General features: G+C 34.5%; 2 protein-coding genes across 4 annotated transcripts; one reads left to right on the top strand and one right to left on the bottom strand.

Annotated features, from left to right (window-relative positions):
- Positions 1-3,975: 3,975 nt before the first annotated feature.
- On the bottom strand, positions 3,976-10,523 carry LOC132605720 (telomere repeat-binding protein 5-like). Of its 3 annotated transcripts, none has more exons than XM_060318920.1 (10): positions 10,079-10,520; positions 8,151-8,367; positions 7,245-8,052; positions 6,953-7,168; positions 6,730-6,819; positions 6,330-6,409; positions 5,963-6,204; positions 5,110-5,427; positions 4,901-4,964; positions 3,976-4,530 (listed from the first exon to the last, which is right to left on the bottom strand). In XM_060318920.1, exons 2-10 carry the CDS (start codon positions 8,229-8,231, stop codon positions 4,360-4,362), a joined length of 2,070 nt encoding a protein of 689 aa, XP_060174903.1. In that variant the 5' UTR covers positions 8,232-8,367; positions 10,079-10,520; the 3' UTR covers positions 3,976-4,359. The 3 variants fall into 3 exon arrangements, 2 of the variants coding, with proteins under 2 accessions (XP_060174903.1, XP_060174911.1); XM_060318928.1 differs by lacking the exon at positions 10,079-10,520 and adding an exon at positions 9,925-10,071; XR_009569418.1 differs by having other exon boundaries at positions 4,447-4,530; positions 5,079-5,427; positions 10,079-10,523.
- Positions 10,524-13,792: 3,269 nt separating this feature from the next.
- LOC132605713 (uncharacterized) lies at positions 13,793-17,720 on the top strand. The gene is made up of 4 exons (XM_060318907.1): positions 13,793-14,128; positions 14,728-14,831; positions 17,095-17,224; positions 17,361-17,720. The coding sequence occupies exons 1-4, from the start codon at positions 14,018-14,020 to the stop codon at positions 17,397-17,399; spliced, it is 384 nt and encodes a 127-aa protein (XP_060174890.1). The 5' UTR covers positions 13,793-14,017; the 3' UTR covers positions 17,400-17,720.
- The last annotated feature ends 485 nt before the right edge of the window (positions 17,721-18,205 follow it).

Raw genomic sequence — 18,205 nt, 5'->3', positions numbered from 1 at the left:
AAAAAATGTATCACACGTATAGAAACTGTATCATTATCGTATAGAATATGTGTCTCTAAAGTATATGTATAGAAAATATATCATAGTTGTATAATTTGTGTATAATAAATGTATAATCAACATACAAAATTATGCTTACTAGATGTATAGTTAATGTATACTTACTAATTATACACATACTATACTTGGTTTGGGATATTTCTTGAAAGCTCAATTAATGTATACTTACTAAGTACACACATATTATACATGTTTTGGGATATTTTTTGAAGGCTCAATTAACATATACTTACTAAGTATACACATATTATACATATTTTGGGATATTTTTTTGAAGGCTTAAATGTTTTTGTTGATCTTTAGCGGCGACTAAAGTCGCCACAAATAGTCCTGTTCTTTTTGTAGCGAACCTTTTTAGTGACGACTTTTTGATCCACAAAAAGTCCTTTTTTTTTTTTTGCGGTGAATGGACTGGGCGACTAGCGCTTGACATTACTTTGGGCCGAACGACCAACTCGGGGTATTAAACCCAAAATGGGACCTATTTGAGCCTTTTTTTTTTTTGCTGATGGCTTCTCAATGTCCTTTTTCCCAAAAAATATATGACAAATAAAATGGACCGGAAGGATTACTGCTCAGTCAAGGGTGGATTCACGTATTGCCGACTGAGTACTCGAGTACCCATTAACCCCAACATAAATTATATATATCTATATAGAAACTGATGGAAAAAAATATATGTTGACGTAGTAGCACCCAGTGAACGAAAAGCCTATCGGGTGCTTTGGTCAGGTGGTTGGCTTGAAGGTCGTACTTTGTGAAGTGTGTTGAGGGTTCGATTCTCAGCTGGCATAAATGTTTTTATAAACCAAACTCATTTTAGCTGACACTTTGTATGTTCCTCCTTTTACCCCCAATATAGTCTTCCCTGTTCTTCCTTTTTGCTTTCTTTGTTTACTTGTACGTTTAGTTTTTAATTTCCTTTTACATTTATGTAATCTCTTGTGGCATAGAAAAAGAGAAAAATCATTTTCCAATCACTTTTCTAATTTCTCTTGAGAAGTTTTGGCAATTTTGCTAAGAAATCCTTCAACCTAATTCTTTTTTTTCTTTTTCAAAAAGTGAAAAGTCTTTTTTTTTGTAATGGTAATATAAATAGTATTTTTCTCATTAATTTTTTAAATTATCACGTTTAAATAGTTGTGCACTTATACTATGCAATTTGTAATAATTTTATATTAAAAGAAGTGAGCACCCACGAGCCGAAAATTCTGAATCTGCCACTGTGCTCAGTCATAACAAACTGCTAATTATTATTCTAACATTGGATACCCACTCAAGTCTTAACCACACGAAATTAAGTATTATGCCATTATTTATATATCAAGTGAAAATCTTGGTACCATAGGGAATCATGAACGTCTTATTTTACTTCCAACAACACAACAACAACAACAACAATCCAGTGAAATCCCAAAACGTGGGGTCTGGGGAGGGTAGAGTGTACGCAGACCTTACTCCTACCAAGGTAGGACGGTTATTTCCGAGAGACCCTCGGCTCAATAAAAATATAAAAAGAGGTCAGATACGGCTAAGAGATTCAAAGCGATATGGAAATGAAGTAACGCAAGCGACACATATAATATAGAATAATCAAAGCACAGGAAATAACAGATAATAGCATAATAGCATAAATTAGAGCACAAGAAATTATACTACGATAATGCAACTATTAACAAGAACGTCTTATTTTACTTCCCTAGTCAAAAAACTTAATAAATTTATGATGGAGGGGACAAATGATTGAACAAAGACACTTTATAAGGATTTGAGCAAATCAATTATATTAATTGAAATATGCTTTCTTCATATGGATTATTGATGAAAACTTCATCCACTTAACAGAAAACTAGCAAAAATATGAACCGGATGATTCGTGAAAGGTTCCAAAATTAAATATTTTTGACTAGTCGGTAATAACTTTGCATGGTGAGTGCGTGGGGCCAACATATCTGGCTGCGCATTGTTATTTCAAAGTTAAATATTTAGGTCATCATAGATAGTCACTAGCAGCGGCGGATCCACCGTAAAGTGTCGGGTGCATGACACCCCATATATTAATAATTTCTTTATATATTTATATTGTAATTTGCTTAAATTAGATTAAATATTTGATCTTGTCACTCCCAGTCTTAAATTAGATAAATGTGCTATGGCTGATAGACACAAGTTTGAATATATCTTGAACATTTCTGACTCCCATTTTTCTTGTGCTTTTTACTTCCTTTGTATCATTAATTCTCTTTTCGGCTCTCTCAATTTTCTATTTATCTTTTTATTATTTATATTATTTTTCCACTTTTCTATTATTTTATTTGTGATCTCTAGCAAGAACACACAAATAAAACTTCAAAATCTCTTAAATTAAGCATTTTTCTTAATCTCAAATTTGTGAGTATTTAAATCAAAAAACTTGGGTCTCAATGGGAATTTTGGATTGAGATCAAAATTCATTTTTTTTAATAATTTCTTTTGTTTATTACTCCCTCCGTCCATATTTACTTGTCTATATTTGACTTGGGAAACTCTTAATAAGCAACAAAAAAAATGAGAAATGAATTGGAGTACTTAATAATAAGGGTAAAATGGTAAATTATGTCTTGGTTTTTCAAACCATATAACTTACAAGTAAAAGTGGACTTATATTTTTAATATAATGGACAAATAAAAATGGATGGAGGGAGTGTATTATAAAAATTTATGCTATTGTATAATTGTTAAATTTAATTTAAATCACTTTACTAGTTAAATTTTGATGGAAATTTCATAAGCATTGCTTAGAAAAAACATGAAATTTATGATTTATTTTTGAGAACTCGTAGTTTATCTAATTCTACATTTATTTATGGGGTGTATTTACTTATTGAAGAATTTTTCTATTATTTTTCTTATTTTGATTGGTGTAATTCCCTTATTGAAGATGTTATTTTACTTGTGCAAATTCATCTTTTAAATATACATAAGAGATGCAAGTCCGGTGGTGAAAATGTTGATTTTACTTTGTTGTTAATGAGTGTCATTCCTTGTTTAAGATGCTAATTATGTTCGTTTCTTGATTTTTGAGATGTAATTTCATATTTGAAAATTTAAAAAAGTCTATTATGTTGACCCGAATAAACTAAAAAGAGATGGACCCGACTCAAATACACGTTCCTAACAAGATGTACATTGAAGAAAATTGTGGCATCCCCCTTCAAATCCTAGATCCGCCTCTGGTCACTAGTACTAGTAACTACTACAATTAAAAGTGAATGAACTGCAAATTAAAAGAAAGAAATGTAAAGATTTCAAGATCGTCGATCATCCTTTGTTGAATAATAGAGAATAAAAAGAAAATTGAACATACAAGAAAGACGATCGAAACGTGAAACTTCAAACACTTTTTAATTGTAAGAGTTGTTGTCAGACTTTGGGACAGTAGACATCGCTTTTTCAGCATATAATAAGTCTATTACTATCAATTATCAAAACAATGATTCATTTAAAAGTGACAACAAATTTCCTGTTTAAATAAGGTAAACAATAATATAGTTTAAAAGGATTATGACATTCCAGAACATAAGTGTCTTGTTAATTGGTAGACATGTTTACACAAATAAAATTGACATAATCTTAGTACTTAAAAGTTAAAGTGGTAATACACATCACTTATCGTGTGTAGATGGATGCGTTGTTTTTCATCAAGAATCTCATTTGCTTTGTATAACCCTCTAATATCTGATACCCATTACCCGACTAATCAAGATTCATAAGGTACATTAAAAAGAGAAACACTTCCTATCAGGTTTCTCCCCGGAGCTTAAACCCAAAACATAGCTCTGAGTAGTTCAAGGTAGCAGTACTAGTACACAAGATGAACCAAAATAAATATTAATTGTTCTATCTATTAAAATCTGAAAATTGAAACTGATCATGTCCAAAAAAAACATAGAATCATATTATAATATTGAACTAAGTTTTACAATCAAATAGGGAATATGACTACATTTCTCTTTTCCTTTTTCCATTGAACGACCAGTTAACTACAAAAGTACAACACCCTTACCCTAGAAAGAATTTCTTTCCAAGAAAAGAAGCATTTAGTGCCAAATTAGTCTTGGCACAAAAAAATTCTGTTAGCAAAGCACTTTATTCTATCAAAACATTTACAAGTGCCAGATTCCACCCCCACTCCATGCGAGGAACTGTATGTGGTTCTAACTAATTTATCTTCCCTGGTAATACTTCTTTTAACATAAGACTTTTTACATTAACAAAATAATCAAAACTCTTCTTCACTCCCCCATCTACATCTTATTCCTAGAGGAGAAGGTAAGTCTCCGATGGTTGTTTCATCTGTTGCTTGGCTTGTTGTTGGGACCAGTAAGCGTGAGCGGTGAGGACCCTGTCCAAGAGCTCCTGTGGCACGGGCTCACCCCTCCTTTGCTGAGGGGATATTCTTGCTGTGTGCACCAGAGTTTTCCATTTGTCCTGAACAACCGTCAATTAAATTCCATGTCATGCGATTACAATGAGTATATCGTAGAAGATTTTGTTAAGTAATGTAAATGTAATGGAAATAAAATAAAAGACGCAAGTTAGCAACTTTAAAAACCAAATAAGTTTTTAGCTTGAAGAAGCAACAAATTTTAGGATGAGACTCCACAGATTTATAATTAATTATGCAAAGAATGAACCAGCTATAGTTAAGAAAGCTAAGCATAAAAGAGGTAATGGGACTATAATTTAGTGACTGATTTGCAATGAAGTTCATAGCCAATTCCAGTTTTTCTTGTAGTGGATTCGCTGTGCTGTGGACGATAGGATGTTGAAAAGCAAGAGCAAGTGAAAAATGTTATACCTTCAAATCGACATAAGTTCTATGTTTGGCATTATCAAAAGCTCGCAGTTTCACATCACGCCATCTGCGAAACAACAAAACAATAACTGAAAAACATAAAAAAGAACTCAAGAGGTAAGCTTTCGATACACAACAGAGCATTAGCTCATTTCAGCAGAAGGTGTATGAATGGCCTTACCTGTGAAATAGTGTTATTTTTCTTAACATACCTTCCTGTTCCAAGCTTCTCAACAGCTTGAACAAGTGCTTCCACTTCAGCAACAGAAAAAGGTCTACGGATTCGACGCTGTGTGGACTCGGATCGCTTGGGCTTCCGCAATGGAACCACAGACAAGGCTTCTGCATTTACTGCAGTAGCTGGAACCAATGCTCTTGAATTTGCAGAAATTTTCTCCAATGCCGTGTAATGAGAAGATGGTGCTGACTCATGGTCACTTTCAAGAAAGTTACTCAAACTTGTTCCTGTATGATCATCAGATCTACCCTGCTGAATGCCAGTATGAACCACAGTAGCAGGAGATTGGCACCTGGTCACATAAACAGTGCAAAATCATCAGGACTTTTGATTCTAGAACGTTTTTAAGAGGACGTAATTCCCAAAGTAAAGCTTAAAAGCTTAAAGACACCCCCTTTCCACAAAGAAAGTACTAACAAAGACAAAAAAAAAAAGGGGGGGGGGGGGGGGGGGGTGCTTGGGCTTTTCATTTTTAGTTCGTCGACCAAAATTAATTACGGCCCCTAGCCAAAATATACGAAACATACACACCGATATGTATATTTATGTATACAATATGTATATTTATACTTAATATACAAAACCTATACATTTGTTGACTATTATTTTTTTTAGCGGTCCAAAAATGTAATTATCCCAAAAAAGTGGGGGAGGGGGACAAGATACTAGAAAGGTTAGAAAGACTAGAAACAACCCGCGAAGAGTTGAAAGAAGTTATTGACTTCTAATTTACCCATATAACTGGCAGTTATTGAAGCAGCAGCAGCAGCTCAATAATAGAAATGGCTATAATCCTAATACCCACCAGAGATCGACAAATGGAATACCTTGTTAGTGGTCGAGGTGTATCATAAGGAAGTACACAAGAACGACAGTCTGGACCAAGAGGTTGGGAAGTTTGAACAGGATTGGGCTCCAGTGAAAAGCCCAGAGCATCAAGCTTGTAATCATGAGAAATTCCGGTCTGCAGTAAAGTTTTGTTATCATCTCTAACCTTCTTACCCTGAAAAACTACACCGATGCGCAGTCCTCCACCAAGTATAGCAGTCACTGCTTCCATTACGGTCCTCTGCAAAATATTAGAAGCATGAATAGTGCTTTTCCACATTGAAATTTGAGCACGAGGAAGAATACTGATCATAGGATCCTGTTGAGAAAGTGGATTATTATTTGGGGCTAATGCTTTTCACATGCCTTTAAAGAACCAATAGTTGCATTTTCTGGAATCTCAACGAAAAGCTCAGGAACCCTGAAGGACTTGATTCTAAACTTAACTGTACAAAGAGAAAAAAAAGTCTGTATTAGAACCTCTTGAATGATAGAGCAGGGATACAAAAGAATTGATGTGATATCTCCAAAAGAATGATATTGATCCGATTCAAGATCATCGAGAGGTAATATTCAGTCATTGAATTTACAGGCTAAAGATTTAACATATCTATGGGAGGTGCAAATCCACCGGTCGATCTATCTATCAGCATATAGATATATGATCTAGCGTGCCCAATTGTGAAATAAAAATAAAATTAAGTCGATAAAGTATAAATCCAATTTCAAAAATTCGAAAGCGGTAAATGTGCAATATGTGACTCACCTGAAGATCTTAATCTCTCACCATGGGAATCCTCAGGCCTGAAGGACGCACGACCTCCATTGAAGACTGACGTCCCAGCCGCTGCACAGCCTGTCGGTGTCAATATGCAGATGGAAATAAGTATCAATAGGAATTGAAACACATACACGTTTATGCATGCAAGTGACAACCGAGTCATGTGCATGTTTTTGCATAAAAAGCATGAACTCTAAAGAGAACAAACCTCCTGAAGATGCTTTACTACTACCGGAAGCATTTCCATGTAAGTCATTTGTGGGAAAACTATTTATTCCTCCATCAGTACTCATCTCTCCATCAGAATTAGAGAACGAGCCACATTTAAAGAGCTTTCTTTTCTTGAAAGGAAAATCCCTTTGAGACCTTTGGTGCTTATAGCCAATGTTTCTGTTGTGGTAAACATGCATTGTTTTCCCACTACCTGGGAAAGTCCTCCTCGTGTCAAACTCCACAAAGCAAGTGAATACGAAGGATTGCATAAATAAGCAAATACTTACCAGAATTGGCATGCCCCTCGTGATCAGATTTTAGATTTTCTTCCCAATACTTGGAAGCTAGTAACTTCTTAATTGGCCAATCTCGTACACGTGGTGCCGACCCAGAGGCCTTATTTGGGGTGCTAGGTTGAGTGCACCCAGAGTTTTCGTCATCGTCTTTATTAGCTAGATTTACATCATTCCGAATCGCCGGAAAGGACCTACAAGGAGCAGGATATGTAGACAGAGATAACTTTACACTTTCATCTGAAGTAACACGTGTCGAAGGTTTCTTATCCCAAACATCAGGGAACTCTGAAGCCCCCTTATTAGTAGAAACTTTAGTATTATTTAACAGCTCAATTTTAATCTGTTTATCATTTTCGGTGTCTAATGTACAACTGGAAAAGACTCCACAGCCAGATGCCTCCCGTTCTGTCTTTGAAGAAAGGTTTCCATGTTCCTCGCTGCTTTCACCATTTACAAATTGTTTAGCAAAGGGAAACTTCTCCGAGCAATCAGAACTCATAGTGACAGATGAAGGTCCAGAGATCGTATCATTTTGTGCATGTGGCAGTTCGCTTAAAGAACGATTTACAACTGGAGCTTGTGAGACAAGCTCAGAAATGATGAACCCCGGCTCGTAACAGCCTTCAGTATAATGTTTTTCCTTAAGAGATCTATCCTCGTGCTCTTTTACCTTTTCATCTTTCACAATTGCAACTTGCTCCTTTTCTCCCTCCCCGAGCAGCTTGCCAGCTACAGTAGCTAACAAGTCAAAGGGACAGCTTCCATCGCCATCAGCTTTCCCCCTAATAATGCCCCTTCTCTAAAGAAATTGACAAGGGAAATAAGATCAGGATAAGTGGCACGATAGCAGAGGAATATACTGAAAAGGCAACTATTGCATCTGAAAAGTGAGATTACCCTAGCCGATCTGGTAGCTCGAGGTATAGGAGGCACCTGATAGCCATTGAATCCATAATCTAACCTCTTCTGCAACACCATATCTCATCAACCATACCAAGAAAGATCCGAAGAACACAAAATAACAGCGAATTTTTGGTCAATTTTACAGCCTAAAAACTTCATGTTACACAACTCCTGTGGTCAACTGCACCAAATAGTCTAAACAGAAAGAGGCCTGCAAAATCAGAAGCATTATAAATCGAGACATTTACGCAAAATAACATTGTGTTCATCATTAACTAAGTCATACCTAAGCTAAAACGTAAATTGAAACAAAACAATCCTCGAGTTGAAGTTCCCTTTATTCAGGGCAAAAAGGGTAAATAAACAGAATCACCGGCGTTTGATATAGCACTAGATGCCAGTAGAAACAAATCCAACAAAACTAGCACCTTGTATTAGAAACATTATGCTAAACTCACCCCCTCAGTGTCATAATCTTAATTTATTGACACTTAAATGCTGGTTATCGACCAAGCTATTAGATTAACATCTGATATATTTAAATCATATCTAGAGCTGTTGTCATACCATAAGTTCTGCTAGATTTTAAATGAAAGCTTCACATTTAGAAACACAGTCAAACTACACATTTCAACCATGATTTGCCGCTTGATCCCGAGAAAATTGACTGATGTCATCATAGTCCGATTCTAATTTCAATGGGCAGGTAAATACATACAAAAATTGCAAAGAATCATATAGCAAATGAATGATGAACATAAAAGCTATTTCCAATTCTATGTTTGCTCGAAGCGCAGATTACTTAGAATTGCAAGATCTCTATGATATTTCAAGGTCCTACTCTCCAGTAAATAGACAAAAAAGAGAAGCAAGTTTGAAAAAGGCACCAAGGTTATTTATTTCCTATATCAGAGTTTGGGAAAAGATGAAAATAACCATTACCAGAACAACACAATAAGAATGACAAGAAACATATAGACGTTCGAATACGGCATTTTCATGATCAGTCGGAATCAAAGCATATTAGTTACAAAATCTAGTCTTGTGCATCTTAATAGAAACTTTCAACACCAATAAAGAACATACATAGAACCCTCTTCCATGCATCCTTTGTTTAGGGGGATAAAGAAAGCATTTTCTAACGAGGGATAAAGTAAATTGTGCAAATTTAAAAAGGGGATACTAAAAACTGAAAAGGCCCCACCCAGAACCTGTCAGAATAATGAATATCCCAATACCTACCCCAGTGGCGAAAGTAGGATTCTGGGTTCGTCATTAACTATATATACATAAAAAAGAAATATTGTATATACAGTGTGATTTTCCGAGCGAAGGGGGTTTGGATGAACCCCTTCTGCCCCTGCCTACACCACGCACCCACCCCTCCCCTCACAATAGCAGAGTATCGGATCAACAAAACTAAAACAAGAGAAAGACACATAGATCTAATCCAACATACCCTGAATTTTAAAAAGAGAAAAGCTTTTGGATCCAAGAAATGAGGACAGAAAAATAAAGGTTCACGACAAGATGTTCCGAATTCAGACGAAAGGTAAAAGGTTGACAGTTAAGAATCCAAAGAATGCTCTGCTGGTCTCACAGAAACCTTATAAAAAACACAAACCATGAAAATTTACCAAGTCATTCTCAAAATAAACGGTTTCTTTAACCTTAGCGAGATTTTTCTCTCCAAGCAAACCAAGTTCTTAAGCAAAGATTGTAACCTTATCAATTTAAGAAACAAATCAAACAAAATGAACAACCCCACCTTAGAGCGACCAAATTTACGTCTACATTCATATCCAAGAATCACCATGAAAAAAGAATCCCATAGAGCAACAAAACAATTCAAGATCAGAAAATTTAAGGGATAATTCTGAGAAGAAATAAGCATTTGAAAAGCATCAGGAAAATAAGTCTACCCCATAATAATTGTTATGTGATGATGAATGTCTTTGTTCATGGGAAAATATAAAACCCTGAAGAGAAACCACGCATGTATGTATGTGTCTTAAACCCCCAGTTCTTTATACAGTTACTGGCTCTAACGGTTAAAGCCCGTAGATGCACTTGCAAGTACCAGGTTTGTGTCACAGAAACCACCTAAAGACCCGGTTACTCGACAAATGGTGGGCCCATATAATCCCTGCCAGCTTGGACGTGGATCATGCCACGTGTTACAACTTACCGATCAACTGGTCATCGAGAAAAACGTTCAGTCACCGAAGCCAGCCAATTTTATTTCAATTTTGTGCTTTTCTTTTTTCTTTTTCATTTTATTTTCGAATTATTTCTAAGTGACTTCACTAACTAAGCATGTGTAATTTAATACTCCCTCCGTCCCGTATGACGTTTTTTCTTTTTAATCAGTCTGAAAAAAAAAATCTATATTCAATAACATTTTCATTTTTATCCTTAAAAAATGATTTTTAACCACAAAAAATGTCTAACATGTTTTAGACCACAAAATTCAAAAAATTTCTTTTCTTTGTTAAACTTCGTGTCCAGTTAAACATCTTCATATTAATTAAGACGGAGGGAGTAATACTGTTCAACTAGTTAGAGATGAAGCATTCTAAATTTTAAAGATATAACCAAAGAGAAAACATAGTTGAATTTAGTGGTAGTATTTGTTCTTTTATAAGCATCAATATCTTAGCAGTAGCAATTCATTTGAGATTGTATGTTTCCTATATATGATAATATCTTTTCTGAGGAATAAAATTACCTTGATTAAGTGTATACATTAACTTATGGTAATTTACTATGATAAAGTAATTAATTGAGTAAGAATATATTAATGAACAATGTTATTAGTAATGGAATTTATGTAAACATGACACGCACTTGTGATATAGTGTATGCGAGAGTGCGGATAAATTTCTTATTTATCATGATATGTTTAATATTATAAAATTTAAAAGCTAAATAAATTTTGAGTTCAATCAAATTATGTCTCGTAAGTTATTGATGAGATATAGACCCAATATGATATTCAAGTCAGTTGAGTTAATATAATTAATCAATAACATAGTAATATCAACCTTCCAAAAAAGCTTCAATATAACCTAAAGTGACGGTTAATGTTTGTATATTGTCTTTGTAATAGACAGTTGACACTTGGCACTTGTCCGTACGATGACAGAGGAAAACGGAATACCCATACTTTCTTATCCAAAAAAAAAAAAAAAAGGGTGGTAAAAAAGAAAAATTACTGGTGACTGAGGATTAAAGTAGTTTCTAATTGGGGTTTTTACTGGTTTTACAGTTGAATTCGACTTGTTGGGAGGTTTTGTAGTGAAAGAAGGGTAAATAGAAACTAAAGAATAACCAAAAAAAAAAAAAAAAAACCTTTTGGACAGATTTCCTCTAAAATAGGAACAACAAAGCCCTTAATTTCGACAAAAGAATGGATAAACCTTTGTTTGTTCTCACTACTGTCCTATAAGTCCATTAATTTTTTGAAGGGTTTGTTGTGGGTTCTTTGTTTCAGAATTTTAGGGGTTTGTTTTCATTATCCTTTTCTAGTTCATCCATTTTGTTTCTAATTTTTCCTTTTTCTTTCTTTTCTTAAAATGGTTACGACTTACACAAGTAATTTAGTTTATACTCACACGCTTGAAATGGAAATATTTCTAAATATTTAGTTAAGTAATAGATTTACAAACCGCAAATTACATTCTCCTCTTAATATTTGACTAGTACTTTAGTAGCATGGTTAGAGATTAGATTTCTTGATTAGTCAAGTTAGATCATCAAAATTATATTGAATTGATAAGTGGCAATCTCATATTTTGTTTCATTTATAATTGATTTTCATACTTATTTCTATAATCATTTGGTATTCATAATTTACAGGTCGACTAATTTAGATTCGCGTTGCGTAAAACCTATTTAAATGGGAGGCACTCCTTATAATAAATATTCTTGTATTTTTAATTGGTTTTCAGATTTTAAAGGATTTTGATTCCAAAAATTTCTAATAACAGAACAGTCCATGGTCTGTGTGCTAGTTATCCTAATCAATTTGTGCATGTTGTATGCCATCCGCAATTCATATCTTCATAAACCATGTCGTTACTTTTTTAGCATTTAACACTTTGATAATTCTCTAATTAGTATAACCGATTATTTTGCCCTTTCCGAGAAAAAGAAAGTTACTTGTAATGAAAATTGATCAAAGCTACTCCACACTAATCAATTCATTTTTATTTATTTTTCTAAAAAAGACATTTTTAAAGTTTCTAGTTTCGCTTTCATATAATTAAAAAGGGAAAGAAAGACGATAATATAGTGATACAGGTGATATTGACATCACATTCAGAATTTATTTTTCCCTTATTGTTTATTCTACATATTGAAGCATCTCCAAACCTTCTTTTTATGTGTGTATAGAAATAAATATGCTCACGATAAAGTGACACACTTATACTTTCATTTCGAATGATGGCTTTTAGACCATAGTTATGATAAAATTTAGATTTAGTGAATCAAAGTCCCATATATACTATTTATTCATCGTAAGGAGTATAAGCTTAACAAAAATCTCGTTTACAAAAATCATTAGCTTTTAACGCATTCCTATCAAAGATATATCGTTGTCACGAGAAAAATATTTGTTCAGTATTTACATAAGATAAATAATAAGTCCTTTCTAGAAGCCTAATGGCTTGGAAACGTTGATTTCATGATTTTTTTCACAAAGTAAAATTAAGTATTTATGATGCTTCAACCACAATTAAATGATAAAAAGCCGACATACAAGAAAAATATCATGATTCATTTGCTTAATATGAAACATATACTTTTATCTTGGCGCTTCATATATTTACATCAACGACAACCCAGTGTGATTCCACATGGGATCTGGGGAGAGTAGAATGTACGCTAATATTATCCTTACCTTGAGAAGGTAGAGGGATGTTTCCATAGACCCTTGGCTCTAAAAAAGGTGAAAAAGGAAGGCAGTAGCAACAAGCATAATAGTCTAAAACAGTATAAGAATATAATAATTGAGGCTAAAGAAACAATAAGTAGTATAGAAATCTAAGAATGCGAAAATACATAATACTAATACTCCGGGAATGAGTTGAAGTTGTGTCATATCCTGTCTAATCACCTCATCCAATTATTTTTAGGCCTATATCTATCCCTCCTTTCCCACTTTGTGAGATTTCACTAGGTATTTTGTTGTTGTACCTCTACGCACCCCTCATCAAGCCGGCTACAACCAACTTCTCACACACCATTACCGGGCGTCTACACATCAATTCTTCACATCTCCGAATCATCTAAACTTCACTTTCCGCATCTTATCCTCCACAGAGGCCACTCCCATTTTGTCCCGAATATTTTCATTCCTAATCGTATTATGTTTTACATCAAACTAATAAATGCATGATATATGTTTGCACATATACTTTTATCACTTAATTATACTTAATTAATATATAATAAGTTATATTTTAGTATTAAATTACTTAATGATTGATAAGTTAAATTAATTTGATTTACAAATCCTATTTGTGTCAAGTCACCTCCTAAGGAAAAGCACTAAAATAAAGTCCATATAAATCAAAAGTATCCACGTGCCAATCAGCCTACAAAACCAAATCAAGCCCCAAAAAAGAAAAAGAAATATACCCAAAGTAGAACACCACCAAACATTACAGCATTCTCCATCATCATTTATTTATATTCAATCTAGATCTACAATCATTTTTTTCCTAATTTTATAATACATACTTCCTCCACCATTAATTCAACTCCCTCACCTCATCAACACATTGGTTTTGTCGATTTCATCAAAACCCTAAACAAGTGTGATTTTCTTGCTTTAACATTTATTCTTTTATCTAACCATGAGACAAAGGAAGAAATCAAATTCAGATGTTACACAACAAGACCAACATCAGAATGGTCACTTGTCTAAGTTCAGACAACTTTTCGATCCCGAAGCTTCTTGGGATAAGGTTTGATTTTTCATTTGTTTCTTTTTGAACTCTGGATAGTTGTACATTGTTTAATCTTATTGATGTTTTTTTCCTCTTTTATGTTGCTAACTTCGAAATTTGACTTATGGGTGTTCGGTTTTAAGTAGATTTATTCCTTCTAATAATAGAAAATTCCCACATTCTTGGAAATCTGAGAGAGAAACCATGAATCTAAGAACCCCACAAATAGATTAGCACTTAATAGGCTTTTGATCATATCGGAGTGTGTAGTGGGAAATTTGGAGTAGTGGGTGGCGTGACTAGTGAGTAAGACATTAAAATTTAGTATTGTTTTGTGATTTATTCAAGTTTCATGGCTGCTCTTCACAAAATTGCATATATTACAGTTATAAGTAGTTGTAAATGTATTTTACTAATCTTAGAAGGTGGTTCAAGCTGGTGAGGAGCATTGGAGCTGTTATCTTTAAAACTTAGAGAATTTTCAATCAGGAGACGTTTTAACTTTTTCTTTGTTACAATATTAATCTGAAAGGAAATATTTCTTAGACTTTTAGCTTCCGTTTTTGCTGTATTATACATTGGTCAAGTTAGTAATTGTTTTTATCTTGTACTTGCAGGATCAACTGGGTGATGTATTGCATTGGATGAGACAATTGATGGCTCTTGTTTGTGGATTAATATGGGGTGCCATTCCTTTGGTTGGTGGAGTCTGGTTTATGCTGTAAGTTTTCTTCTTTACCTCGCCTTCTTCTCCTTTGAAGCCATGGAATTTGCTATTGACTTGCTGTATGTCAAATATACGCTTCTTCATTCCCGTAGCTGCACTTTATTTCACTTCATTAGCTCTTGTTAGTTGTTGCTTGTATGTTGAGTTTATTGCAATTCTTTTGCTCTTGTTGATTTCTGTATGCCCTTTTCAAACCGCTTTGAAATGCCTTTTACCTAAGCCAAAGGTCTATCGGAAACAACCTCCCTATCTCTATGAGGTAGGCGTAACGTCTGTGTACACTCTACCCTCCCCAGACCCCACTTGTGGGATTACACTGGGTATGTTGTTGTATTAGCTCTTATTGATTGCCTACTATCAGTTGAGTTTATTTCAAGTCATTACCGCTCGTTGTTTGATTATTATCAGTTGACTTTATTTGAATTCATTAGCTTTTGTAAGAAGTACTTGGGTTAGTGTATGTACTTATTGTTCTGCTTTGTTTACATGGACTAGGACAAAATGCCGTAGCATGGAATTGAAATAATATACTTCTACGCAGAAAGTGCTCCAGAATTTTAGGCCAATATTAAAGCTATGATGGCTCTAATGATTCATTCACTTAGGAGGATTGAGTGTATTTTGTTTGCAAAGTTATGGGCTGTCTGTATAAGGACACATTGAGGCAGCGAGCCATGCAGTATCATAAATAAAACAAAAAACTAGAACATGCCAGGAGGTTAGATGAAGGATTAGTTTTTCTCCCTATAAACATTCTAGAGAAAAGGGTGAAATTTGAGCATACAAGAGAAGTTGGTTGTGGGGGGGCGTGTGTGTGTGTGTGTTTGTTGTTGTGGTGGTGGTGTGTGTGTGTGTGTGGGGGGGGGGGGGTAGTAGTTCGAACAGAAAGCAACTAAAAGGCTATACCCTTTCACTCAACTAGTGAAAGGACTGCACAGGAAAGAAGGATATGCAAAAATGAAGATGGGATGATACTCCAGGAACAAGGATAAGAAAGTAAATGAGCATGCATAGTTGGCATGAACTTATTTGATCATGTATGTACTTCAATTACCATAGGGGCATCTCTGTCTTCAATCTTATCTATGTTTGAGTATGGGCCTTTCGACTTCACTAATTTTTTTAAAAGTAATTGCTAAAAGATTCTACTTCGGTAGTTTATATGGCTTCATTAAAGTACTCCAATAACTTCTTTAGGACATTTAAGGCTTTATGGTTTGGATCACTGTTTCTAATTATGCTTTGGTAAGAAATTAATGAATAATTCATGTAAGAATTATTATTTATTGAAATAGTAATTGGTAGTATGAAATAAAAAAATTGATATGATTAAATAAGGTAAAAAGAATCAAAACCGAAGATCTCTTTATTTAGAGCCTGTAAAGGCATGAACTAATTTTTACTTGAGCCTTTAATCACTAGTTGATTGGAAGAGTGTTTCTTTTTTATTTCTATAATGGTGGTGTTAAGAGTCAGCTTGCATATAGTTGGACTATTCCACTGACCTGCTACCTCCCTCTAGCGTGCTTTGTCTGTGTTGGGATTTGAATCTTGATTTCCCATGATTTTCGTCCACTCCATTGACCGCTAGATCCACCCCCTTGGATGATGACGGGAAGAACACTCTTTTCTTATTTTTGAGTTAGAATTTCTTTTTGAGGAGTGAGGTGAACCTCTTTGTCCTTTCTGTTTCTCTGTGATTCTTTTCTAAGTACAACAACATACCCAGTGTAACCCCACAAGTGGGTTCTGGGGAGTGAGTGATTGAATACAAAACTTTTGATAAGGGAGAGAAAAAGTTGAAAGAGAATTACTTAAATGTAGGACAAAGTATGCGGTAATTTTGCTTCATATGGTGGAGATTGTGATAAAGTTTAACACAATAAAATTTCAAGCTCGTAGTGTTTCTGCATTTTGGTAGTTATTTAGCATTGATAATACTTATTTCCGAGCTAAATCAATTAGGAAGTCCATGCCGAAGTGGATACAGTTTCTAGTTATACAATTTGATTCACGATGAACCGCTATATAGTAATCCAAATACTGGCAGGAAATCCAGTAGAGATCTGCTTCTTATTCTTTTTTTTTTTTTTTTTTTGGAAACTGGTAAATTATCTGCTTCTTATTCTTTTAATGGAAGTATGCTGGTTGCTTGAGTTGAAGATCATCCAAATTTTCAAATATTTGGCCGTAATTTTAATATCCTGTAGTGATTAACCGATTCTCACCATAGTAATTGAACTCTTCTTAAACTTAGGTTTCTTGCACTTTCAACCGGTATTATCTACTGTTACTATGCGGTGGTGCTAAAAGTTGACGAAGAAGAATTTGGTGGGCATGGAGCTCTCCTTCAAGAAGGGCTTTTTGCTTCTATGACACTCTTTCTGGTACTTTGAACTTCCTTTTGACCCCCTTTTTAACCGTTTATATAAGTGAAAAAACAAGTTATGTCCTTCACCTTTGTCTCTCATATTGTTGCTAATATCTTTTCTTTCTCCTGTTTCTTCTATTATGTTTGCACAGCTTTTTTGGACCCTAGTCTACAGTTTGGCTCACTTCTGATTCCGGCTTCTCAACTCGACTGAGCTTCCTGTCTCTTTTCAAATCAGAACTCATATTTTGGTAGATGTACCAGGTGTTATTTTTGTTATTGGGATGGAGTTCCCAAAAGACAACGCTGGCTGATGAAATGGCCAATTTTCGACTGTGCATTATTATCTTCAGTGTAATCTGAGACATGGTAGCTTTCCCTTTCAAACATAGTTTAAGATGTATTTGTTCAGCATTCTTTGCTCTAAGTGCAGATCATGCTTTGACCCAATAACTATGCTTGTTTCTTAGTTTTTCTTAGGTGGTAGAATTAATTACATCTTTATCCTTTTATGTGTTGATTCTTCATGGAGGTCTCCACTCCAGGCTACTATATCCAGTTCAAGCATCTTATTGGAAACAAATTCAGCAGTGTCCAAGTCACCACACTTAAAACATGTCCAATAATTCCATCTCAATTATATTCAAATCAATTTTCGTCTAGCAGTGTTGCATCCCAGCTTGTGCACAAGCGTAGAATATGCTAATCAAGATAAGATCATGAGGTGACACATTCTCTGTTTGCGTTTGAAGGAAGCACCTCATAGCTTCATTAATCTGCTCATTGCGCACAATGCCTCCAGTTACTGTATTCCAAGATGCAACAACATCTAAATAAACAATGCCAAGGCAGCATTCTTGACAAGCAGCCTCAAATTGTGCGGGGAAACAAGGATAGTAGTACCTTGAAACTTGATGATATGCCTAATTTACAAGATCTTTCTCTGCTACTTTTCAGACAAGTATCGAGCTTTTTCCTTGTTAAGTATTTTAACTTA

This window comes from Lycium barbarum, chromosome 1, assembly GCF_019175385.1.
Source record: "Lycium barbarum isolate Lr01 chromosome 1, ASM1917538v2, whole genome shotgun sequence".
Lineage (NCBI taxonomy): Eukaryota > Viridiplantae > Streptophyta > Magnoliopsida > Solanales > Solanaceae > Lycium > Lycium barbarum.
The sequence above is the reverse complement of the archived record's forward strand: the minus strand, read 5'-3'. Positions and strand labels throughout refer to the sequence as shown.

What these genes read in the sequence shown, in the direction of transcription:
- LOC132605720 (XM_060318920.1), bottom strand. Translation starts at nt 8,231, where the DNA reads ATGGTGTTGCAGAAGAGGTTAGATTATGGATTCAATGGCTATCAGGTG. An exon ending in GAGCTACCAGATCGGCTAGG is followed by an intron (nt 8,053 to 8,150) that starts GTAATCTCACTT and finishes CAATTTCTTTAG; the next exon opens with AGAAGGGGCATTATTAGGGG. An exon ending in TGAGAGATTAAGATCTTCAG is followed by an intron (nt 6,410 to 6,729) that starts GTGAGTCACATA and finishes CTCTTTGTACAG; the next exon opens with TTAAGTTTAGAATCAAGTCC.
- LOC132605713 (XM_060318907.1), top strand. Translation starts at nt 14,018, where the DNA reads ATGAGACAAAGGAAGAAATCAAATTCAGATGTTACACAACAAGACCAA. An exon ending in GGTGGAGTCTGGTTTATGCT is followed by an intron (nt 14,832 to 17,094) that starts GTAAGTTTTCTT and finishes TCTTAAACTTAG; the next exon opens with GTTTCTTGCACTTTCAACCG. An exon ending in CTTCTATGACACTCTTTCTG is followed by an intron (nt 17,225 to 17,360) that starts GTACTTTGAACT and finishes ATGTTTGCACAG; the next exon opens with CTTTTTTGGACCCTAGTCTA.